This window comes from Pipistrellus kuhlii, unplaced genomic scaffold, assembly GCF_014108245.1.
Source record: "Pipistrellus kuhlii isolate mPipKuh1 unplaced genomic scaffold, mPipKuh1.p scaffold_m20_p_4, whole genome shotgun sequence".
NCBI classification, from domain to species: Eukaryota; Metazoa; Chordata; class Mammalia; order Chiroptera; family Vespertilionidae; genus Pipistrellus; species Pipistrellus kuhlii.
Window position 1 is genome coordinate 58,459,228 of NW_023425540.1, and position 26,154 is coordinate 58,485,381.

The window sequence follows — 26,154 nt, forward strand, 5'->3', positions numbered from 1 at the left end:
CAGCATTATGCCCTACGCAGATGCAATGTCCCTGTTAGTTGCAGTGCCACAGAAGAGAATTTCTTCTTCTTCTTCTTCCTTTTTTTTTTTTTTTTTTTTTTTTTTTAAGGAAAATAATACAAAAGACCTGGTGGAACATATTTAAAAGATTTAAAACCATCTTAATCCATTATTCAGATACAGATTCTAAAAGAGATCTACAGGGCAGGAAAAACTAACAACATTTGTGGCAGGAAAAACTCATGTTAGAAACACGAATCTTTTGTTAAAGGGAGCTGGGCCCTGGCTTACAGATACAAGAGGGACTTCAGACAGCAGGGAGGAGTGCTGACTGCTCTCACTCATCTACAGTGCCTGCCTGTGCAGGGCACTTCCTACTCCTCAGAGCACACCTATTATCTCCGGGATGTTTACAAACCTCTTGTGATATATCATTCCACTTTGCATATGGGAAAACAGATTGAGAGGGTAAGGTAACCAGCTCCTAGCCACGGAGTTCTTCAAAGCCGGGTCAAATTTATAGCACAGGCTCCCTGATTCTTTGTTCTGTGCTCTACTGCACCCGTGTGTACACACATGTGCCCACCCACAGCCTCACATACAAAACTAATGACTTTGTCATGCAAATATCCCAGGATAAAAATTAGGGAAAGGGCCAAATGGTCTCCTGTTACCAATTTACTCTAGTCCTGCTCTTACTTCAGACTTCTCATTTCTTTTATTCTTCTATTTTAAAATCCCCACCCGAGGATATGTTTTTAATTGATTTTTTTTTTTAAGAGAGAGAAAAGGAGAAAGAAACATCCATGTGAGAGAGAAACATCAGTGGGTTGCCTACCGTAAGCACCCCAACCAGGGTTTGAACTCACAACCTAGGTATGTGCCCTGACTGGGAATGGAACCCACCACCTTTTTGGTGTACAGGATGGTGCTCTAACCACCTGAACCACCCGGCCAGGCCATCTTTTACTGTCAGAATCTTCACCAAGCTCCGGAGTTACTTCCACTTGTATGCTTATGCAAAAAACACCAAGCCGCTGCCCCTCCACCCCCTCCAAATCTCCCACTTCAAAATCCTAAAAACCTAGCCACACATCAAAGCTAATGAGTGGGTAATCCACAGATTCTCCCTGGTGGATGCTCCAAGGATGCTGATTTTCATCAATAGCACAGAGCATGTTTTGCAGATTGGTTTCTTTGAATGTGAAGGATATCTTTTTAAACTCAAGGTGTTTTCAGGGAAGGCTGGTTTGTGAAAGGTTTCCCTCTAGTAAATGTACTTCCTGGGTTCTCCTTCAATATACAGCCTGGTCAAGTCCAGAGCACAGCCCAGGCACTCCAACCTCTAGAGACCAGATGGCTGATCCTTCCGATCTTTGGTACAAGACTCAAAATTCTAACGAGCGCACATGAATACGACGGGGCTGAATTTTGAGACCTTGCTGCAGGAAGCAGAGCATCCGCATGTTCGAGGCAGTTTGCCCCACGCTAGGGTTACCGGAGTCCTTCGGTAAAAGCACAGAGGACTCTGTGGAGAGCCTGGCTGGGTCACACTGCTTCTGGGCTAAAGAAGGGCAGACAAAGTAGAAGAGATATATCCTCTCCCCAAAACAGAGTCTTCTGCACAAATAGGAAGTCAGGAGAGGACCCTCCATCACAGATAGAAGGCCCATTAGGACCGTAGTTTAAATATTCAGACCTACGCATCCTGATGTGGAAGGAGTGGGTCCTGGCAAAATGTAAAAGGCTAATAACGGGACAGAGGGTGAGAGGGTGCATGGCATAATGCGTATGTGGACCCCGGAGGCAGCCATGCTTGCAGCTTCTCCTGCACACCCGCCGTCCCCGGCTGCACGGGAATCTGCAGGAGTGGGGATTGCAACTGAGAGACATGTTTCTTCCCCTGCCCACTTTTTTCCTGTGCCCCCTGAGATCCAGACACCAGACCTCATCTTTGACCGACACAGGCAACTTATGAAACCCCGGGGCAACGTTTCGGCAGGTAAAATGAGTCTGAAAGCTTCCATGTCAGTGTGTTTTGAAAGCGATTTCTCATTAACAGCCTTACAAAGCACATTGGCATTTAAACACTCAGGACCACCTCCATTCTAAAATACACTATGTACACAATACAAAGAATTCCAACCTAGAAAGCTGTGCATGGGGCGGGGTGGAGTGAGGTGGGAGAGAAAGTCTTAAGGGAGCAAACACCTATAAGGAATACTGGAGACGTTTCAAGTAGATCAGTAAGGAGCTATTTAAGGATTTGCTGGCAACCCTTCAATAGTGTTTCATTTTGAACAGCAAATGTCACCATGAGTGCTTTTGGCCCCAAAAGACACTGTTTTTAAACAGGCCACCTTCTGAGAAGTTGAGATTATAGCATCTACGAGCACAATTTAAAATATACCAAGCAAAAGAGAAATAAATTTAAGGCTTGATCAGTAAGTACAACTGTGTGTGTGTGTGGGGGGGGGGGGTGTTTTGCTTTGTTTTGTGTTGTTGGTGAAGGCTGTGAATTTTAGAGCAGGAAGAGGGGACCTCAGGGAGAGCTGCCCTCCACACTTGGGCTTTTACAGAAGAAACTGGATCGTTTCCTTGAGAAGAGTGTTATAGCACACTGAGATCTCACCTCTGTGTAGTGTGATTCCAGCCCCTAAGAACGCACCACAGAGAAAGCTCTAAGAAAATGGTCTGCGCTCACAATGCTGTCTGGGCTATTGTTGCACGGCTTTGTAGTCAGAGAGGAAGGCTGATTCAGTGTGTGCCAAGCACGAGTACTAAAGAAGACCTTGGAGATTATCTCGTCCAACTTCCTCATTTTACAGAAGATAAAAAGACGACCCAGAAAAGCAAAAACAACCAGGCCAGAGTTTTACACCAGGTGAGAATGGGTCTCTAACAGCAGCACTACTGACATATTTGGGGGGCCAGATACTTCTTTGTTGTAGGGGACAGTCTGCACATTATAGGGTATTTAGCAGTATCCTGGTCTATAGCAATCCCCTCACCCAATTATGACAATCAAAAGTATCAAAACACGGCCAAATATCCTCAGAGAGCGGAGGGGAGGGCAAAATTATCCCCAGTTGAGAACCACTGGGTTAGCAACTGGTACAGCAGCAACCAAATCCCTCTCACTCCCAAGCTGGCACTATGAGAACACTTGTTTTCAAATAATTATTTTGCTACCAGGGAGAACTGATTAATTCATTAAGCCATCACTAATGCTGATTACATGTCAAATGATGTTATTAAGAAGCTCTTAAAAAATGAGTTCTAAAGGTATGAATAAACTGCATTTCCCCATCTAATTGTATGTGCCTGATATAAATAGAAACACATATTTGTATGGACATCTGCATGAGGCTGAAACTATGGAATCTGTACAACAATGAATCCCTCATTTTTAGTTGGGCAAAATATAGTAACATCATGTTAAAAGATACCCAGGGACACCCAGCCAGTATGGCTCAGTGGTTGAGCATCAACCCATGAACCAAAAGGTTACCAGCTCGATTCCAGGTCAGGTCATATGCCCAGGTTTCAGGCTCATTTCCCAGGGTAGGGCAATCAATTATTCTGTCTCATTGATGTTTCTATCTCCCTCTCCCTCTCCTTTGCTCTCTAAAATCAATTAAAAAAATATATATATACATATATGTGTATATGTATATATATATTTTTTCTTTTTTTAAATACTTCAGGAAGAAACCCCTCTACTCACAGTAAAATTTCTTACTACCCTTAGACAAATTCACTACATGTTGTACCTAAATATAGATCACCTTTGTTTTTACTTATCAAGAAGGTATCTCATTGTCAAATTGTTGTTGTTTTTTTAATATATTTTATTGATTTTTCACAGAGAGGAAGAGAGAGGAATAGAGAGCTAGAAACATCAATGAGAGAGAATCATCGATCAGCTGCCTCCTGCACAACCCCCCCGGATTGGGGATGTGCCTGCAATCAAGGTACACGCCGCCCTTGACCGGAATCGAACCCAGGACCCCTCAGTCCGCAGGCCGACGCCCTATCCACTGAGCCAAATGGTTTCGGCCAAGTTGTTTAATTATCTTATTATACTAGTAAAGGTAAGAAACTCAGTTCGAAGCGCTGAGGTTTCCTAAAAGACAGCTTCAAAATAGTGCCAGATCGCTTCTTAAACATGGGGGAGACAATCAGCTTAAAAATGCATAGGACACCCAGCTTTTACCACCAACTTCAGCCTCTGCTTTGGCAGTCCGAGATAGCTACAATATTCCAGCATTACCTGTTTCTCTTTTTCCGGTGTTCTCTGTTAGAATTCTCTGATTCACTACCACTGCTTGTGTTACAGCGCGAGCGGGACCTGAAGACAAAATAAGAGCAAATGACATTTAAGACAAATGGAAAATTTTAGAAAGGTCCACATTGGTTCTTTGGAATTAATTCTGTAATAAAATTACTAACCCAAACATAAGTAGCACCCTCCCCCTGTTGGTGTCTCTATCCAGTCAGACATCTGAATGAGTCTAAAGAAGTGTGATTAGATTAAGGCCGATAACACTCTGCTCCCAGAAAGGACCAAAAAACCAAGCACTTGCAACAGAAATCTGACATAAAGCTAAAGCCCCTGTGCTAAACCAAACCTCCACCCTTCATTGAGAGAGGCAAAGTTTATTTCCTCTCCCCATGAACTAGTGCTAGTCCTGGGGCTGATTTTACCAACAGAATGAGGTGGAAGGGAAACTCAGGCAGTTCCAGGATTAGCCCTTAACAGGCTGATAGCTCCTGATTCCTCCCAGCCACCAGAGACCCTGGAGAGAGGCCCCAGGCCTCCAGCCCTTCTGCCAGGCACCAGACAGAAATAACCCAACTTCAGCCACCATCCAACTGCAGCTTTGTCTGAGACTAGCAAAGCTAACTAGAAAAACTTCCTGTTCACTCAACAGAATTATAAAAGAGGTATAGGTGATTGTTATTGCTTTAAATACACCAAGTTTTAGAATAGCTTTCATGTAGCAGCAGATAACTGAGACAGCTCCTCTGAGATACAGAGCTCTTCTGAGGAGCAGAAACAAGAGGAATTGCTAAGGGTGCTACAGAATGGAAGACCGAGAACCAGCCAACACCCACTTAAAGTTAAAGAACACATTGACGGCACTCTTAAAGCAGCCACTAATAAAACAAACAAGGAAGCCCCCCTCTGGCCTCAGTTCTGAGCTCTGCTAATCTGCTGATCTTTCCTCCTTCTCCCAGATCCTCCTTTCCATTTCATTTTTGTTGTTGTTGTTTGTTTGTTTACCTCCTCCTTTGCTTTAGATCTGAGTCTTCACCACTGTTATGGGCTTTCCTACGGAAAACAAATAAATGAAGACATTAAGGAAAATAGAAAATTATCAGTTGATTAAGGAAAGCACATCAAAATGAGTTTCACTTCGCTTAATGTATATGCTGCATATTCATTCATTATCAAACATTTGAATCACACACATATGTCCATCCCTACAATAGGTCCCAGAAACAGACTCCCATTGGCTTCAAGAAACCAGCAATCTAGTGGAGGCTGTAAATAGTCTGCAAATAAAAATGCACAACATGTCTGTTAAATTCCATTCATCCAGTCAGTCTGAAGTGTCAAGGTCTGCAATCCACCGAGCCAAATCCTGCCATCATCCGACATCCGCTCTCTCCTGGATGCCCTTCCCAACACCCTGGCTTCCAAGTCCCCTTGACCTTTTCTCTAATAATCTCTTCACAATAACTCAGCACCCACATCCTGGTCACACTTGGACTTTATCCTCTGTAAGTACCTCTAATCACTGCTCTCAGACCACAATCCCCTCTGCACCACCCGCCCCCCTTACCACTTCTATTTACTTTCAAACAGCTTCGGTGGGGTATCCTGCTTAAAATGTGAGGACTCTGGAGCCAGACAATCTGAATATGAATCCCATCTCCTTCACTGATGAGTTTTGATTTAAATTATTTCTCTATTTAATGCCTCCCTTTTAACAGAACCTCCCACAAAGGGTTGTTATTAAGATAAAATGAATTAATACATTTAAAGTGTATAGTAGGATCTAGCCCAATGTGTACACTCAATGATTGTTGTTATTACTACTCATTCAGCTACACTTCCATTCTTCCTTTCTTTGACCTCAATAGAATTATTTGCCTATTGACTGTGTGACTATCCATCAGCTCTTCATTCCTTCATTCTCTCTCTGACTCAGCTTAGATTTCTATCATCTCAATAATATGCATGCCAATACTGAAAACTTCCTGTCAGTCTTTTTGGCAAGACCCCAATCAACTATCTAGGTTCTCTGGACTACACCAAAACAGCTGGCTGACCAGTGCTGGAGAGAATTACACAAAAGAGCACATTAGTTACACTATAAGTCCATGTTCATAAACCTCAAGTGGATCCACAACATGGCCCAGCAATGGTACTACCATTCTGTGATCTAAGTGCTCTGTTTCTGCAAAGCATTCAAGAGCTATATCTGCCCTGATCACAGTATAAAAAATCCTACATTGAAAATAATCTTCCTTCAGCATTTTGAAGGTGATGCTTCTTTCTCTTTTTTCTGATATTGCTGTTAAGCAGCCCAAGACCAGAATTCCTTTTTGTCACCATTTATTCATGGACTTTTCTTTTCTCTGTCATATTCCTCCCTTACTCCCAAATGTTAAAAAAATTCTCTCTAAATCTATTATGTTTTTAAGTTTTATGATAAAGGATCTTGGTATGGATCTAATTTTTCAATCTATTATATCAAATGCTCAGCAGGTCCTCCATAAAGTAAGATAATTCAGTTCTAAAATACTTTCTTGTACAACTTCTTTAATACTTCCCTATTCTGAATTTCTTAAGGTTTTGCCCTAGAAATTTCATTAGTCAAATGTTTGATATCCAGGTAGGATAATTTTTTATCTTTATTTATATATCTGTGCTTTGTTTTCGCTCTACCCTGGTACTCTGGGGAATATTTCCTTCACTTTATCTTCTAAACCTTCTATTGATTATTTTAGAAATTCTGTCACATTAAAGTCTAAGAACTCTTATTCACTCTTTCCTTTTGATATCAGTTTCATTTCCCAAAGGATAACAATTATACTTTCATAAAAAACTTTCTGTTTCTTATATTATATTAACTCTATTTCCTATGGGTGCTCCTGCACTCCCCTCCCCTCCACCACACACACACACACACACACACACACACATCTTAACTGTTTCTGTCTCTTTCCAAACAGAAATTATCCTCAAATGCTAGGTGATAATGACTCTCTCAAGCATTGTGTACTAAAGCTCTGGGTGGAGAGCATGCTAACGGATGGCTTCACTGTCATGTGGAACAAAGTAATGTGGGTAATCTCAGCCATTTCCTTGCAAAATCCTTGGGAAGTTTCTATCTGCAGATCTTTTCTATCCTTTCTCATGCCTGGAAGACACAAGCCTGGCTTCTAACATTCTGGGAATGAAGAGAGAAGGGAGCCATTTAGTAAGCAGACTTTCACTCTCTTGATTTTTTCCATGGCCACAAATTCTCTGTGTCTTTTACCAACTTAATACTCCTCTTCAACTACGCCAAATAAATGTTGGAGTTTCTCACAGGTCTGTCATTGGCTTGGTCTCTGCATTCCATCTATACTATAATATCTATCTAGAGAGCCTCCTCTGTATTTCGTATTTCAATTATCATTTTTAAGAAATGTATATTTTAGTCAAGACAACTAACCCACATCCAACAGTCCATGTAAATCCTGCACTTGGACTTCTCAAAGGAACCACAAATTCCACATACCCAAACCCCCAAAATTGTCCCTTTCAGCATGCAGTGTCCTCGTGGTTCTTATTCCAATGCATCATGCTTTAATCCATGAAACTGCACAAGCCTGGTCTTCATTCTTGACATCTTTCACTCCTTCACTCTCATGCTGATCCTGCCAGCACTACTGATTCTACCTCTGGATGGGTTTCAAAATCACCAACTTTCTTGTCCACATCACCAGGCTGGCTCATGCTCCATTCTCTTTGGCCAGAACTCATATGATGGCCTGCTGCCTGGCCTCTCTGTTTCCACAGCTATTCCCTTCCACATCTTTCCCACAGAGCAGTAAGGACCAACTTTACACAACACAGATATGATCTTGTTATCATCCTTTCTGAAAACTACTTGTCTAATGACCAAAATCCTCAACAAAGCTCAGGTGTCTGATGAGGTGTGGCTCCACCTTTCTCTCCAGGCTCATTTCTAGCACTTTTCTGTTCACCCTCAATGCTTGAGCAACACTGGCCTTTATCCTTTTCATGAATGCCCCCCTCTCCATTCTATCCCAAGGCCTCAGCATCTACTAGGCCCTCTTCCTCTTTGTTTGCTCTTATCTGATCCCAGCTCCAGCATCCAGCCTCAGGAACCCTTCCAACCTCTTAAACTCAACAACACAGCGAAACTTCCCCTAATAGTGCGGTTACACATGTGTTTGGATGACAAATGTTTATCAAGCAGTTATTCCTAGAACAGATGTACTTTTCTATATGCATTTTTCAATAAAAAAGTTTTTAAATTTCCCTAAGCATAACTCCCCCCTGAAGAACATATAACAGTCATAACTGCACACATATTTGTAATTTGTATGTTTCTTCCAACAAATGATAAACTCCCAAAGGTCAGAGACTTTCTCTAATGCTGTTTAATACAGTTCCTGACATAAAGTAGGTACTCTAAACATTTTTAATATAAAGATGAATGGCGGTAAAAATAAATTGTACTGCCAGAAACCACGCTGGTTTTCTTTTTCTAAAATAGGAATGTTTAAACACACAGGCATTAGGGTCTCCATGAACCTTGACATATAAAGAAGTTTGTATGTGTATTCAATAATACAGCCTTTCCCCCTAGGGAATGAATCCAACATTGCATCAGATTCTCAGAGTTCTAGCACCCAAAAAGGCTGAGACCAATGTTCTAGACTCTGCCAGAATTTGACAGCTGTACTCATCTAATGACAAATGACTGGCAAAATGTGAAATTGTGACATCTTCTGCAAAACATGTTACCCTGGTGTCCATTACAAAAGAGAATTTCCTATTATTAAATTTAAGTCCTTGAGATTCTTCCATGCTGATGACAAATCTCAGTTTTAAATGTCAGAGTTAATCCATGTCTGTAGGGATTTGTGCCCAGGGGCAAGGTAAATATATGTGAAGATAAAACGAGACTAACAAGGACAGGGACATTTAAAGGGCATTTATAGTGAAAAAACAACAACGAAGAATGAGCTTTGGCTCAGTCATGCTGACACGAAGCAATGGCTGGTCTTCTCCAAAAATAACATGCTGAATACGAGATCTTTTAGGTGACACAGAACCAGACAGAAGGCTTTATGGTGCTCAGACTGAATCCCAATGGTCTTTCCCACGGATGGAGCCTATGAAAGGGTCTTATAACCACACACCACAATTGCTTCTCTGGAAGCCAACAGAAAATGTATCTCAGCACAGAGTCATTAGTCTGGATTTGAGAATGTATATGCTCCAAACTATTTCAAGCATTTAGCTTGAAAAAAAATGTAAAGTTTGGTGCATTTTAGCAAAACTTGATAAGTTCATTTTTTAACATATTAAAATCAAAATGGCCATTTGCTCAGCATGTGCAATTCTTTTAATGTAGGAAATGACCAAGTACACTAATAATTAGGAATGAAAAACTGTAAAAACTTACCTAACAATAATCAGATGATGCCAAATTCTTAATATATTTAGTGAAACCCACTATCCCCATCCCTCAGCCACATATATACATAAATGTATTTTAAAAGTATTTCCCAGGGGTGGTGCCATGTTTTTTAGTTGTCTGAATTGAACCAATCCTTGGTGGGGAAGTAGGGGAGAAAAATCTTTCCTCCTGCCTTACTGAAATGATGGTCCATTATCCTGGCCTTTTCCAGATGTACAGCCCTGGATCCAAATCCCAGATGTGTTACAAAGGACAGTTCCTGCCATCTCCCAGAGCCACTTTTCTTCTCTGTAGAAGTGAGATGATAATGCTGGGCCAGGGCCTGTCCACTGGTACTCAGCCCTATCCCAGCCCATCTATAATCTTCCCTGTAGTGCCAACACTAGACAGCTGACAACTGCATTTTCTTGGACTGTTTTGCCTGCAGGGTTCCACTTAGAGACACTCAGGTGAGATTTGAAGGCAGGGGGGAAGGGGAGGCAATTGTGCTTCTGGCAGCATTGTAGCACCCACACATGCACTCCTGAGAAGTGGGGTTCCACAGCATCAGCTACAGTGGTGGCACCTCCAAGTGGCAGCCAGCAATGCCAGCAGCCAGCACAGGCTCCTGGGAGCCTGCTCAAAGGCAGAAGCAGCTCTGCATCTCTGGGGAACACTCCTTTGTCTCCTTTCATTCCTCCAGCCCAGGGACAGAACAGCATCCAGACCTCAGAGCTGTGCCATGTCTCTGCCTTTTCGTTCCTTTAATCCTACTCATATTTGTGCACCAAAATTCCCTGCGTTAATCCCTCTCTGCTGAAAATGTCTCGTGACAGAATGATACAAATACCCATTTCTGAATGGTTATTATAAAGATAAAGTGAGCTAATATACAGCAAGCAAACTGCTCAGGACTTAGAACATGAAGAATGCCAACTAGTATTCCATTATTCTATTTAAACTGTTGGTCATGATATCTCTCCCCCTTTTCAGCCCTACTAGGTGAGGGTGACAGAGACCTTTCTCAGCTTAACCATCAAAGGATTTCAGTGAAGTTGGACCTGGTTGGAGAAAGCTGGGGAATACAGTCTGGGAAACTGGCAGAAGTTGAAGGAATGAGACAGGGATGGACCCACAGGTTAAGTATAAACGGTTGAAAAGACAGAAGGGCCTCTGCTTTCCAGACCCACCATGTATATAAAAGAAATGCTGATGGTTATCTGAGACCGTGACCTGAATGTCTCATAATTATAAAAGTCACTCATAAAATACCACTTACATAGGTACCCAAGGCAAAACACAGTCCCATCACGTAGGAATGAAGTGGATTTCGCCAGGGAGTCATTTCTTAGGTCTTCCTCTCCTGGACCTGCCCCACTGCCCACCCTGCTTTGCAAAAAGAGTCCTAAACATCTAGATACAGACGTTTATAAAAAATATCAAAACAACAATACGGTACCATCTCACACCTGTCAGAATGGCCAACATCAACAAATCAATAAATGACAAGTGTTGGCGAGGTTGCGGAGAAAAGGAACCCTTGTGCACTGCTGGTAGGAATGCAGACTGGTGCCACCACTGTGGAGAACAGTAAGGAGCTTCCTCAAAAAACTGAAAATGGAACTCCCATTTGACCCAGTAATTCCACTCCTAGGAATATATCTCAAGAAACTAGAAACACCAATCAGAAAGGATATATGCACTCCTATGTTCATAGCAGCACAATTTACAATTGCTAGGATTTGGAAACAGCCTAGGTGTCCATCAGCAGAGGAGTGGATCAAAAAACTATGGTACATCTACACAATGGTATATTATGCTGCCATTAAAAAAAAGAAGGAATTCTCATTTGCAGTAACCTGGATGGAATTGGAGAACATCATGCTGAGTGAAATAAGCCAGTCAATGAAAAAGAAACACCACATGACCTCACTCATTTATGGATAATAAAGAACATTATAAACTGATGAACCAAAAGATAGATATAGAGACAGTAAAGCAACAAGCAGACCATCAAATTACAGCGGGGAGGGTAGGAAGATCTGAGGAAGATAAGGGATCAACCGAAGAACTTGTATACATGCATATAAGTACAACCAATGGATGGAACCGGTTTGGCTCAATGGATAGAGCGTCGGCTTGGGGACTGAAGAGACCTGGGTTCGATTCCGGTCAAAGGCATGTACCTTAGTTGCCGGCATATCCCCAGTAGGGGGTGTGCAAGAGGCAGCTGATCGATGACTCTCTCTCATCGATGTTTCTAACTCTCTATCTCTCTCCCTTCCTCTCTGTACAAAATCAATAAAATATATTAAAAAAAAAAAAAGTACAACCAATGGACACAAAACTCTGGGGAGGGAGGGCATGTACAGGAGGGGGGTGATATAGGTACAGAGATAATAATTTAATAAAAAAATTTTAAAAAATAAAATTAAATTAAATTAAAATTAAATAGCACACACATTACATGTAACTACCCAGTCTAACCTGCTGGGCAACACAATGCATTTTCTCTGCACTTTGAAAGGAGTTTTAATCACATATATATAACAATATCAGCCTGAGAGCAGAGGACACAGCTTCATTTGCGATTAATCTATAACGTAATGTTGTCTTCTCAGGTTGAAATATTTAATGTCTATGTACTAAAGTATGTCATTGACATAACATGTTACATAATTTATTACACATACTATACAAATATGTATTATTAAAGTATATTATACATGTATTTTTCAACTTATCAGTCTTAAGTACAATTCAGAAAGCAAGTTCCTGTTAATATTTTTTAAATTATGCTCTGAAATTCTGGCTGTTAAAGAGAAATGCTCCAGGACCCCTGGCCTATTTTAGTTACCTCAGAAAATTCAGGCTTTCTGCGATCCCGAGGAGACAAACAGTCTTGATATCATGAGAATAACCTGTGATATAAACGTGACTGGGACCAAAAGTTAAACCAGGGGCTGTGCTCAGCCTACCTTCTCCTCGTTGGCTGGACAGAATCGTCGCTCCCACAGGAGGGGTTCCGGCGGCGTGCACAGGGAAACTTGGGGGACTTGGTGCGGTCATGGGGAGAGTTGTAGAGTCCGCTAGGGGGAGAGAGGAGTGGTTGGTAATCCCTGGAGGCCCTGGGGAGCAAGCACCCTAACCCCAGACCCCAGTGGTCCTAGGGAGTGGTCATGACTGCACAGTTGGTACTTGCAAGGGAATACTAGACCATGAGCAAATGATCTTTTTGCTGACAAGATATACTGGCAGAAAAGAGGAGTAAAATCTGGTAAAACAAATCATAGAGGTCATTATTTTGCAGGAATGGATTTTTTCCTGATGGCCTTCAACAGTGAGAAATGAACAGACACAAAGGACAGCAATACTTACAACAATGGATTGCATTTATGATGAGCCTACCACCTGCCAGGCGCTGATCGAGCTCAAAACATTGTACTCATTATCTTAGGGAATAGTCATATTAACCCTAAGCACTGAAGTACAATTATTAGGCCCATTTATAAAAATAATAATAATAATAATAATAAATAAGAGAAATACAGAATATTTCCTCCATGTAGCTGGAAAGTACAGAACTAGGATTTGAACCCCTCAATGGTCACTCCCAAACCCACCGTCACGATGAGTCCAGGAAGTTACAACGCAAGTACGTCACTGCTTTGATAGTTATGAGCCAAAGAAACTAAATATATATCTTTAGGAGTGAAGGTCTTCTAGACTCACTATTCATCAGCTACTGTTTTCAGCTCAAGTTTTTACAAGAACTGTGAAATTGGAGGAAGTATCATTAATACATTTCCTTTAGAGTTTTCCGAAATACATCATCTCACTCTAAACCGTCACGAAGACCTTCCAAGGAGTTTCTGAATAGACACTGGTTTCCTCTCTGTCTTTCCAGGAGCGAGTTCCAGGATGGGACACATCCTGTTGATCTCTACTTCAGCAGCTCACGCTGACGTGGGAATCTGACTGCCTGGTCCAGAGCTAGTCCTGACCTGCCACAAAGCAGGTGGGTTCTAGTCTTTGACAGAGGCAACTGCTGACCCCTTCCCTATTGTCCTCCCTGAGAAAAACAAAGAACCCCTTACCTCTGGGGGCCATTTTCTTCCCACGGCGCAAGAGGTTTGCTTCTTTGGATATCAGGACTATTTTCATTCTTTGCTTTCTGAAAGCTTTAATTTAAAAATAGAAAGAAGTGTGAAAAACAAAGTAACTAGAAAATGAAAGGAAGTTAACTCACACACTATTTCTTCAGTAAAATTATTTAACAAGCGTTTAAAAACGTGTGTTTATTCATACCCATGACTCATTCCAAAAAGAATAGGAAGTGGCTGCCTAAAAAAATACATGTCTGCAGCAAGGACTTTTGCGTCTTTCCCCCTCTTTTTCTTTCTGGTTTCACTGCTCTAAGCGAACGGGAGCCGGGCCATCCATTGTTAAGAAACTTTCAAGAGAGTCCACCTGCAGAACAGGGAGCTGGGGCAGCCAGGCTGGTAGGGGACCCCAAGCTCTGGGTGTGGGTCTGAATCTGTGCAGGGCAGTCGGCTCTGAGCAGGTTCAGGCTGTCCCCACTGACCTTTCCCTGCCCTCCGCTTCCGCCTTCCTTGGCATCATCCTTCCAAATCAGAATGACTTTCAATGCTATTTCCTGACTGAGTGTCATCTTTCTGCCCTAAGAATGTAAATATATCTGAGTTGTTATTCCATCCCAACAAATTGTTTTAGAAACATGGAAGAGACACCAGGAAGGGACGTCTTAGAAGCCTTCGTCACCATCCTGGCGGGGGGTGGGGTGGGGGGGCGTCGGAGTGGGGGAGGCGAGGGTGTCGGAGTGGGGGAGGCGAGGATGTTGGAGTGGGGGAGGCGAGAGTGCCTCCTCTCACTTCCCAGGAGTTTCAGCTTCCAAAAGAGAGACAGCTCCTGAACTCATGCACTTTAACCCTGGCTCTCTGGGGAATCCTCTATATACTGTCTTCAAACATGGTCATAGCAGGGTTCTTTATAGCAGCCAAGAAAAAAGGAGAGGAAAAAAAACTGACAAGGTCATTTCAAAAAGTGCGAATAAACTTGCACCCTGGGATATTATAACCACGCAGGAATATAAATCTAAAAATATATTTGACGAAAAGCACATCACTCATAGTATTAGTAGGTAGTAAGTAGGTTTTATATAGGAAGGATGTGTACTTTTTGGAAAGGTTAAAAACCTTTGGAAGATCAAATTTCCAAAGTAAAAGCTTCCTTTTGAAATGAGGCAAAGTAATAAATATGCTAGATGTTTAAGACAGCAGTGGGATACACACGTGTTTAATAAGTCAGGAGAAAAGGTGAGATGAGACAAGGGAGACTGAGAAAGGGAGTAGCGAGATGAAGGGGGAATTGGGAGAGTAGGCGGGAGTTAAAGAACAATGACATCCTGGGTGGTGAATTAACTACATTCACTCCCTAAACTATTTCTCATCTAAAGCTTTAGTGGGAAAATTCTGGCAGCCCTTTAGGTATCTGTCCTTGGCAGGAATGCAATTACAAAGGGGACTGAACTGCTTCTATACATTCTAAAAAGCTTGGGATCTGAATTTCATGGAAGATTACTGATCTTCTGTTAGACTTCCCACCGCACACCCTGTACATACAGATTAAGCTGACTCTGTCCACAGCTGTGAGGCTGATTAAGGGAAGCACAGTAAGCTAAAGCGTCTGCAAGGGCAAAGAGCTTGTCATTCCAAAGAGAGATTCTGTAGGGAGTGTTTAGAAACCAAGCAAATGGAAATGAAATAAAAACTCTGGGGGTAAAAAACCATTGCAACTCTAAGGAATCCTCATAACTTGGAATTATTTTGCTGGAAATTATAGACAAGCAGTCACAATTCGACTGAATGAAGACCCCCTTATTCACTAACAAAGACGGAGCAGGTGACCTCAGAAGTCTTTCCAGGTCACGCATTTCTGACAGCTTGACCTCTCCGAGATGTGTGGGCAGCTGTCTCCAGAGAGAAAGCGAGGGGCTGAGTGCTGTACGTCTGAAACGCTGTCCCCCGAACATCATTGGAGATGGGAAAAAGGACACTGAAATGGCGTGTTAGAGAACAAGGCTGATCGTTCAGGGAAACAGTCCATGTAACATGGCGAGAGAAGGTTTTTCCACTGGGAAATGCTGCTGGGAAAATGGACGCGAAGACCATGACCACGCTTCATACATATGCAATCACTGCCTTCTGCAGCCCCTCGCCTCTTAACGCTCTAAGCCCACTTCCCGGGCCACAGCCCAGTGCACCGCCGTAATGAACAGTACATTAAACATGAATATCATCCCCTTTATTTCACAGGTCCGTCCGAGTTAGTCCATCACATCGCGCCATTTTAAAAAAATCACATGGACTTTTCACTCTGCTGCTGAGAACGCCGACCCCCCCCCCCCCCCCCATTACCTCTGAGAGCGGCAGCGTGCTGTGACAGCAGGGTTTCCTTCAAACGAGGCAGGCAGGTCCTGAGGTGGCATAACTCACTGGCATTTTAAAATATGCTTTGGCCCCAGACTATTTTGATGGACAGGACTACTGAATTACCACAGTGAAGGGATTCGTCACCTTGCTCTCAGGAAAATTCATCTCTGTGACAATATACAGTGTTAACATTCCTTCGGGTAATGGACTGACCTTTTTATTGGTGAAGGTGCAATAATTTTAGTTGTTCCTTCATTTTCTCCATTCTCCGTGTTTGCAGTTACCTGGTTTATGCTGTTTGATCCTAGGGGCAAAGAAAGAGAAGACGTCAAGATGGGAGAGAGGAGGACAAAGTGATCAGGAAAACACAAAGAAGCAAAAGAGTTACTTTAAAATGCAATTTTAGGGCTGCCATGGCACATTGTGCTGATAAATTAAATTCCAAATAAATAATAAATCAACCAATAAATCTGAGGTGCTATTTTATGGATGAAAAAAAAAATCAACCCTCAATCCTCAACATAACCATGTCCTATGGGGTCTAGACCCTGACACCTCTCCAAAACGTGACCTTTTACCACTTAAAGAGTTAACACCCTGCATCCTGAGAAAGTCTTTGCTTTTGACTGTTAAAAATAAGATTCTAAGATCCTTAGTGCTATACCTTGAAATATATAAAGTGAAAATTGATGAATACATTGTAAAGAAGTTACATTTGTTGGCATGCCATGATAGCTCCCAATCTAAAACACACAACATATTTTTAAACTGAAAATATGAAAATATTCCAACTCATTAAATAAATGGCAAAAATATAGTATTGATGTGATCTGTATCACTCACTCACATACACTCACACACAAAAATGTTTTCAAATATGTTTGTTCAAATGTCCTAAAAGCCTAAAACTTAACTCTGTAAAAAGCTTCTACTCCACGAATTTGCATATATGCTAGGTGGGCCAGCAGAGGGAGCCCCCAGCAGATGTGATGGAAATCAGGATTCAAATGGAGCTAAGTGAAAGGGCTAAGCTCTTAGGAAGTCTGGACCCCATTCTCAGGACAGAGGCTGATAAGCCTGCAGTGACACGCACCTCACTGGGTGGTGCAGGGGAAACCAGTGAAGGAATGCCGAAGTCCTTGCTCAGGAAACTCTGTGTCATACAGGTGGGTCCACCTCAGAGAGGCATCTTGTAGGGGGACAGCCACAGTTGGATAAAAGTGTCAGCACCACTAGCCACAAGTGGTTCTCGAGTCATGAGATGAATCTGTAATGCTAATAAGGGCTAATATTTATTGAGCACGTACTACTTGCTATTCCAAGCACTTCATGTCTCTTTATTCATGTAATCCTCAAAATAATCAAGTAAGTAAATATTAATATTATCCCAAGGCCAAATAAGCTGTGGGCCTTTCCCAAGGTCCCACAGCTTATTTGGGGGTGAGGGTGGGGGAGTGGAGAAGGGCTCTTTGAAACCCAGCAGTGTGGCCCCCAAAACAGCTCCCCACCACACGGCCTTCCATGTATGCTCTGCGCCCCACCCTCAGGTAGTTAAAACGTCCTTCTAATTAAAGGGTCCACTAGGAGACAGATTCTCTAGAAAACAAGTGGAAAGAATGTCCAATGAAGAGAACATCCTATCACCAACGAAGAGGAGAGTTTTTTCCCTCCAGGGCAACTGAGACCGCATGCCCACCCCAGGTGGCAATTCCTTACCGAGCAGTTTGTAGGCACACGGGTGGACTACCCATCAGGAAAGGCAAACATAATGAATAACCCCAGCAAAAGAGGCAACCAACTGTGGTTTCAAATAAAGAGGTCCAAAAACTACTATCCTAAGGAATTTGACATGAACTCAACACCTGATGTTGGTCCCTATTTTGTAACCCTGAAACAGGAAGGTGAGACTGAAGATTAGTCATAATTTTCACATGCACAGCATAAACGAGTTAAGCTATTGTTAGTAATACATCCTAAGTCATGGTTCTTTATATTGAAAACAGTGGACTACTAACAACAAATGTTTATTCATATTCCCCTACTCTACAAGTCTGTGAAATGGACAATCTTGGGTTTTAAAAGCCTTATGAGGAAAATAGACTTACAGAGGGAATGCTATTTTTAAGCAATAACTTACTGGGAGCACTTATGAAGTACCCATTCATATAATAGTCAGATGCAAAATAAAAATTATTCTTTTCTATTCAGCAGTATAGGTTTCTTAAAAATCCTTAATTAGGTGATGCTTACGTTACTAAAGATGCACTTAAAAGTAATAACTATATTCTTAACACTGTATTTTAATCATCTTCCTAATTAAGTTAAATTAGTGAGATTCCCCCCATACCACCATTTAAATAGAGAGCTAAGCAATTCAGTAAGGCTAGGCTGTGTCTTGGTTACTGGAATATGAAAGGGTGGGAAATATAGGTTATGCATTATTTCAGTTCACTGACATCCATTGCCAACTTTTTCTCCCTTCATCATACCACCTCCAGAACCATCCCTTCCACATAAGCTCAGGTTCTTGGGCTACAGAGAAGATGTGATCTGACAAGCCCTAAACACTGAAGGGCTCATGTCTTCATGCATTATTGGCCACAGACTAGTTACATTTCAAAGAGGAAAAGGAGAAGTCATGTATTAACTAAAATGACTAGTAACAATGGAATTTAAACTATTCCAGGAGATATTTTGAGGCTGAGGCAATCTTTTCCCCTCCATTCCTTTTTCATTGTAAATTATAACTGACCACTGATGAGAATGTATCACACATATATGAATAGTTTAATAAGCTATTATAAAGTGAATGGCTGCTTAATCACTGCCCACCTCCAGAAATACAACAATGAGCAATTTTCCTACACTCCCTTTGGGGCAGCTACTTCTTTTAGATAAAGTCAAAGAGTCAGTTTCTATCTAAAATACCTAGAAGCAGAAAGCATTATGTTTTCATTTCATAAAATATGCATAACAGACACAATAAAATTATTACTTTTAAAAAATTTAATAAAAGTTAATAAGGCTTCAATCTTTTCATTGAGGTACAATTCACATATAACATTATGTTAACAACATACGGTTTCCATATTTGTATACATTGTGAAATGATCACGTCTGGTTAACATCCGTCACCACACATAATGACAATTTTTCTTTCTTGTGATGAGAACTTTTAAAATCTACTCTCTTAACAACTTTCAAATATGCAATAAAGTATTGGTAACTATGGTCACCATGCTGTACGTTACATCCCCATGACTTACTTTTTTTTTTTTAATTGATTTTTTTTACAGAGAGGAAGGGAGAGGGATAGAGAGTTAGAAACATCGATGAGAGAGAAACATCGATCAGCTGCCTTCTGCACACCTCCTACTGGGGATGTCCTTGCAACCAAGGTACATGCCCTTGACCGAAATCGAACCTGGGACCTTTCAGACCGCAGGCCCACCCTCTATCCACTGAGCCAAACCAGTTAGGGCAGACTTATGTATTTTATAAGGCCTCAAAGTCACAATAAAACGAAGGACACGCCACTGTGCCCTCTCTCCCATGACTGACAGCACAGTAGTAAGTTTTCAATGAAGGTTCATTATTGTAAAGGTTGTTTTTTTTTGTTTCTGCTATTTTTTCCACTAGAAGGAGAAATTTCAGGATAAGTATGTTATGTTTAAAAAGTGTCAAAAGATGAAGAAAAAAAAAACCCAAACCTAAAGGTGGTTTGCAGGACAAGAAGACACGCAGGACAAGGGGATATGTGCCCCACCCTGCAGGAGAGGCTACTTTCGGTGTGGCCTTGTGCTGCAGCGCACTGCTCTTGTGAATGATAGTCACAGATGGTCTATAACCAAGATCCGTTATTGACATATGATTATCAAAGCTCCTTAGAAAATTTGTATTTTATTTTAGATAAAATGAAATAGCAACTGTAGCAAGGCCGTTTAGATTTAGTCAGGAGCGTACGATTCATTTTATATATTGTTCACATTAAAAACACAAAGGACTTCATTTCAAGAGGCTGCTCCCATTGGGAAGATCGGAGACTGTTATAGTTAATTAAGGAGGCAAATCTAGCTCAGGAACTGTGATCATTTTTGTGTCTGGACTGTTATCACCACAGCTTCCTAGGGGCCCACATAATTCCCTACAGTTGTGAAGACACTGCAACGCTAGTGTCCAATGTTCCAGGGTCTCTTGTTTGTTCATTTTTTCACACCCTAAATGCAAACGCTTCCAACCCATGTGCATCGTACCACTACCAGGCTTTTGTGTGGTTTGGCCCAGCTCACATTTGACCTTGGCCTTCGGGTCAGGAAGAGGAGCTGTCAGAAGCAGATCAACTCTCCCAGGGTCTATTAGCTTGATCTGGGGGCAGTTCTCAAAAGTCATCTCTGTGATGTCAAGATTTGGTGATGAATATACTGGATTTTCAATTATAAAACCACTTTGCATTTATATAGTTATAAGTCTCACAAAATGTATAGCCCAGTTTGACACATGTCAACCTAAATTAAATCTTTGATGCTATCTAAATGCTGCCACTGATTTTAATTTACAAAGTGGACATGGAGGAAAAATATGTGACATTTAAATTAAATAAATTTATATTTGCAAATAAGAATGCCTTATTTTGTTACATGGGGAAAAGGACCAGTAGCCAATAAGAAAAGCAAGATTATAAATAATTTCATTTAAAGACCTCTATAATATGATACATTTATAAATTTTATCTTACTTAATCACATATCTTCTCTTCTTTAAACTTAAAAAGAAAACAAACAAACAAACAAAAACCAAACCCTCTATTATCTGATGCTTGAAACAAATAACAAACAGCCAGGACAATTACAGCGGTTCCCAATAAAACAGATGGTTATGTTTCAGTTAAGCCAATCTGATTTGATGTTATCTAACCCAGTACAACTTCTCAGAAAAAATTTGATATTCATGAATTAAGAATGAGCTAATAAATGGAAATATATTTTAGCTCTATTTCTCACACCGACAGTACAAAGTCACTTTGCCTTGGTTTCAACTGACTTTAGACTGAGTTTTATAGAAAAAAAAAAAAATGGCATATGGTATAGCAAATTAAAACTAATATTTTTCTAACACTACAAATTATGATCAAAAGGAAAATCTTCAAGAAAATCTTACATATATATATAATATATATATAATATATATATAATATATATATTTTTCCCTATCATCATGAACTTGGCAGAACACTTATTAATTTAGGTAAACCAAATTGAATTTCCAAATGCACAATTTGAAAAATAGAGGTGTTTCTGAATCCAACATCTTTCTTTAAAGTTCAAATGCCTGACATCGGCCCACTCATCTTAAAGAGAGCCAGATCCCCTGCTTCACTTTAGTTTCTGCATTCAACATCTCAAGGGTGGTATTTAAACATGGTTACCTCTTTACCACAAGTACACAGACCTTTAAGACACTGGTTTAGCTACATGTCAAGTACAAGATCAAACAAGGCATTCTGCTAAAAAGCTGGAGGGTGGATTATAAAGAATGGGTGGGGATGAGAAAGATGCTGGGGAAATCTGTCTATGCATGAACAACCCTTCCCTGGTTGGTCTGCTTCCAGTTTCTTCTTCCCTGACCCAGCACTCTCCTGGATCCCTCTGCTTTCCTTGTGACCGAAATGATCAACTCAGGAGCGTAAGCCAGGTGAAAATAAAGGCACTGGGTCCTCTGCCCCTCCACCTGCGCGGCAGAAGCACACACTGAGGGACAGGGGGCCACAGACAGCCTTCCCTGGGGGGCCAGAATGCCAGGCTCAAAGACAAGAAAGGCACTTCTAAGGCTGGGAAGGCATCGGCTCACTCCTTTAAGGCCCTAAGAGTAGAATGAAAGGGTTCTACTATCTGAAAAACTTGTAGCCTGTCTCCACCTGTGAATGCTGGAGGGGATGCCAGATGTGATAACAGCAGAGGGACATGCATCTTTCCTTCCAGCCCTCTTAGGCCCGATGACAACACCCATTTGTGAGTGGTTGGCTGGGATCAGGAGGTGTGGCAAATCACTTGGACACCAAGTTTTTCTTCCTGTGATATGAGGACTTGGCGTGAAGGGAGAGAGTTGAGTAAACACTCATACCCTATCCTGGTAGAATTCTTTGCTCTCCCCCAAACCCTCCATAAGATTGTCCCCACATCAGACACCTATGGAAAGTCCACGGCGTTATCTATGCTTCTGGCCAACTGGCTTCTGGTCAACATTACCTACCCTGTTTCCCCAAAAATAAGACAGTGTTTTATATTAATTTTTGCTCCCAAAGATGCGCTAGGTCTTATTTTCAGGGGATGTCTTATCTTTCCATGAAGAAGAATACGGTACACATTTATTGTTAAATGAAAATAAAGGAAATTTATTACCTGTATACAGTACAGTAGTACGGAAGTTGTCAACACAAACCAGACAAACTATGAATCCTACAGTATCAAGAATTTACTCTTTTATTCAATGACAATCATGTCATCATCTTCTGGAACATCATCATAACAATCCAATTCCTGAATTTCCTGGTGAATTTCTTGTGACTCCATTTCTTTCAGAATCAGTGGACCAAATCTCTCATGTTTAACCTGTGGGGGCCTTATTTTCAGGGGATGCCTTATATTTCACTCAGAAGGAAACCTGTAAGTAGGTCTTATTTTGGGGGAAACACGGTATGCTTCTTGTCAATAAGTCAGAGGTTCCCCTGTCCCCCTCCCCAAGTTTGATTAATGTGCTAGAGCAGCTCACAGACCTCAGGAAGACAGTCTACTTCCTAGATGGCTGGTTTATTACAGGATGTCACTGAGGACCAGTTGGACGGAAGAGAAGCACAGGGCATGGTCCACAGGACGGGGCACAGCCTCAGCTCCGAGGGCACCGCTCTTCCTGCATCGCCACGTGTTCACCACCCCCAGGGCCCTGACCTTTTGGGTTTCATGGAGGCTTCAGTATAGAAGCTGATTAAATCCCCAGCCATTAGTACTTGGTTCAGCCTCCTGCCCCTCCCTCCTTCCCCGGAAATCACAGAAAGTCCTGCCTCCCCGATCACACAGTTAGTTCCCTGGCAGCCACTCCCATCCTGCAGGCTTTCCAAAAGTCACCTAACCACATAACCTCCTTTGTGGCTAAAAGGAATTTGTCATGAATTACAAAAGTCACTCCTTTCACCTTCACAGCTCTTATCAGGGAAATTCCAAAGGTTTTAGTAGCTTTGTGTCAGGTACCTGGATTAAGACCAAACACAGATTTCTTATTATAAATCACAGTGTCACGGGGCCAAAGCAAAAGAGGCGTTCAATGAATTTTTGTTGAATGAGAAGGAAAGGGGAGAAAAAATGATACTCCTGGCAACTCACTAAACTATGATAGGCCTTTAGCATTGTTTGCTTTTCTAATTGCATTCTATGTATGGAATGCTACACACTCCTAAGAAGAGTGAGAACATTAACTTTTTAGAGAAAAATCTAACCAGAGTTGCCACAATTAATAAGTCTTTTTCAGGATGAAAATAAACATCCTCTTTAAGGCAGAAGAGAAGAGTGTTGATGAAGGAAAGCATCCTTGAACAAACATTCACCTGCCGTGCTGCACCTAAGGCTCCTTGCAATTAATACTGTTGCTTTTCCGTAAATGAGCAGAAAGGAACTGTCTGCTCAAGCATACCTGCGGAAAAAAGCAGATCTAGCAGAGTAAACAAATCTCACAATAATGAGAAAATCAGAGGATGGGTATTTTCAAATAATTCTAGGCCTTACACCTTTAAAAAAAAAAATATATATATATATATATATATATATATTGATTTCAGAGAGGAAGGGAGGAGAGAGAGATAGAAACATCAATGATGAGAGAGAATCCTACTGGGGATCAAGCCCACAACCCATGCATGTGTCCTTGAGCAGAATCGAACCTGGGACCCTTCAGTCCACAGGATGACGCTCTATCCACTGAGCCAAACCAGCTAGGGCAGCCTTTCACCTTTTTATCTTCCATTAGCTTTCCAAACATTTTCTTCTGAAGACCTGGGTTTGAGCCCTGGCGCTGTTCTTACTAGCTGTGTAACCTTGAATAAGTATTTAATGTTTCCCAGCTTCAGTTTCCTTAGGAGTGAAATCTACCTTCCTCATGGGCTTCCCAAAAGGATTCACTGTTTAGGTGCAAGGAAAGTAGCTTAACTTAGGGATTGCTCTTAAAGACACAGGAGGACCTCAGACTAGAAGTCATAGCTACCTGGGTCTTCTCCCCCATTCTCCTCTCGTGCTGCATGGTCCTTTAGTGTTTGTCGCAGTGAGTCTATTCTTAGCAAACCAGCTTCTTATAACAGCAAGAAATATTCTTATAATAGCATCCCTAAAAGGCACAGCTCTCCCCAACTAAGGGGCTCATCCTCTGGGCTCCAATTCCAGCTTCTCTGGGTGTTTTCCTCCCAAGATCAGCATAGTGCATTGTTCAAAGTGCCAACCCAGGGTACGTACTCCACAATGAAAGTAATTCCCTCCTCTCTTCCTTGTCTCACCTCCTCTCCCTACACCTACCAAAGTGACCTGAACCTCAGGAACTCGAGTTTTCACACTGATACCAATAAGTAAGGAAGGCAGAACCACAGAAATTAATCCCAAATTTCTTAATGTCTGAAGGAAGTGCTGGCAGAGGAATTACCACCATGAAACCTGAATATGAAAACAAAGGTGTTGAATCCTTTGAATCTCAAAAGAGACTGCAACAGGTGATGGGCAAACCCTCGAACTCCTGTCTATAAATAAGAAAGAGGGGTGAGAAGGCAGGGAAATTTGCCTAAATGGTTAGAAAAAATTAAGGCAGAACCTTGATTTTCTGGCAGAATTATGAACTGACACCACAAAGGCAGGGTGGAGCCAATTCCGAAAGTTACTCAAATTCACCAGAATCTACGGTTATTGTGGCACAGAAATCAAAGGCGAAGACACAGTCACACAAAACCAACCTGAGAGCCCTCTTTTTATCCGTTCCCAGCAAGACAGCACTGATGACTGACTATGAATTTAACCAAAGAGGAAAAAAACCCAGATGCACCTGGTTAATTTGGACTATAAGAACAATTTGAAAAGCTGCATTGATGCAAAGGTTGTCGCAGTTAATTTCATTCAATGTGCCAATAAGAGTGTCACTTGAACTTTGAGTTTTAAAGAACCTGCTTTACTTTTGTATGCAAAAAATATTGTATATTTCCAAGGACAAAAAATGCATTTTGTAATCTGGGAAGATATTTTTTTACAAGTCTATAAGACTTCTGAAGAGATGATTTTTTTTTTAAAAAAAAAAGCAAAATAATAAAAGCTTTCCAAAATTATGTCTACTCAAATCCCGTACAACTATTGTTTTCCTTGCATCGTGCCACATGCAAAGACTTACATAATCTGCCCAGAGGCAATTTGAGACTCCTCAGCTGGAATCCTTACCGTCAGGGTGGAGAGAAAGCAGAATCACAGATTTGCACCACATCTCAGTAGATTATACATCTATGCATATCCTCTCATTTCAGACTTTTGTCTTCTTACATAACGGGAGTATATTATATGCTGCTACACTTTTTTCCCCCGCTTGCTTATACTCTATACTGAAAATCATTCCATACCACACGTACACATTTATCATGGTATTTCTTCTTGTTGACATTGTGCACTTTAATTTATCTAAGTTCAAATTCCAGCTCTGGGGCCCTGGACAAATGCCAGCCTCTGTCTTTTCACCTGTACATGGAGAGGCCTGGCATCTTCTACAGAAGTGAGTGAGATACTATCTGTGAAATGCCCCACACAGTGCGAGGGACACAGGGATGCTCAGTAACTGTTAGTTATCAGCATTCTTCCCGCTGTGGAGCTCCTCGGGGACCTGGCCTTGCAGGGCACACATTGTGGGGCCGTAGAGTCAACTGACACAAATGCAAATGTTTGGGTAGTTTGCCATCTTTGTGGTGACAAACACAGCAACAG

At 41.5% G+C, this 26,154-nt stretch overlaps 1 protein-coding gene across 9 annotated transcripts in view; it reads right to left on the reverse strand.

Annotated features, from left to right (window-relative positions):
• EPB41L4A (erythrocyte membrane protein band 4.1 like 4A) overlaps window positions 1-26,154 on the reverse strand; it is a 193,320-nt gene that overhangs the window by 19,483 nt on the left and 147,683 nt on the right. For 7 of the 9 annotated variants that reach the window (XM_036409732.2, XM_036409740.1, XM_036409734.1 and 4 more), the window contains 5 exons: window positions 16,376-16,466; window positions 13,808-13,891; window positions 12,689-12,799; window positions 5,288-5,335; window positions 4,274-4,351 (listed from right to left, as the gene is read on the reverse strand). In XM_036409732.2, the coding sequence (XP_036265625.1) occupies window positions 4,274-4,351; window positions 5,288-5,335; window positions 12,689-12,799; window positions 13,808-13,891; window positions 16,376-16,466 (412 nt within the window). The remainder of the gene's footprint in view (window positions 1-4,273; window positions 4,352-5,287; window positions 5,336-12,688; window positions 12,800-13,807; window positions 13,892-16,375; window positions 16,467-26,154) is intronic. The other 2 variants (XM_036409731.1, XM_045571841.1) reach the window with 2 other exon arrangements.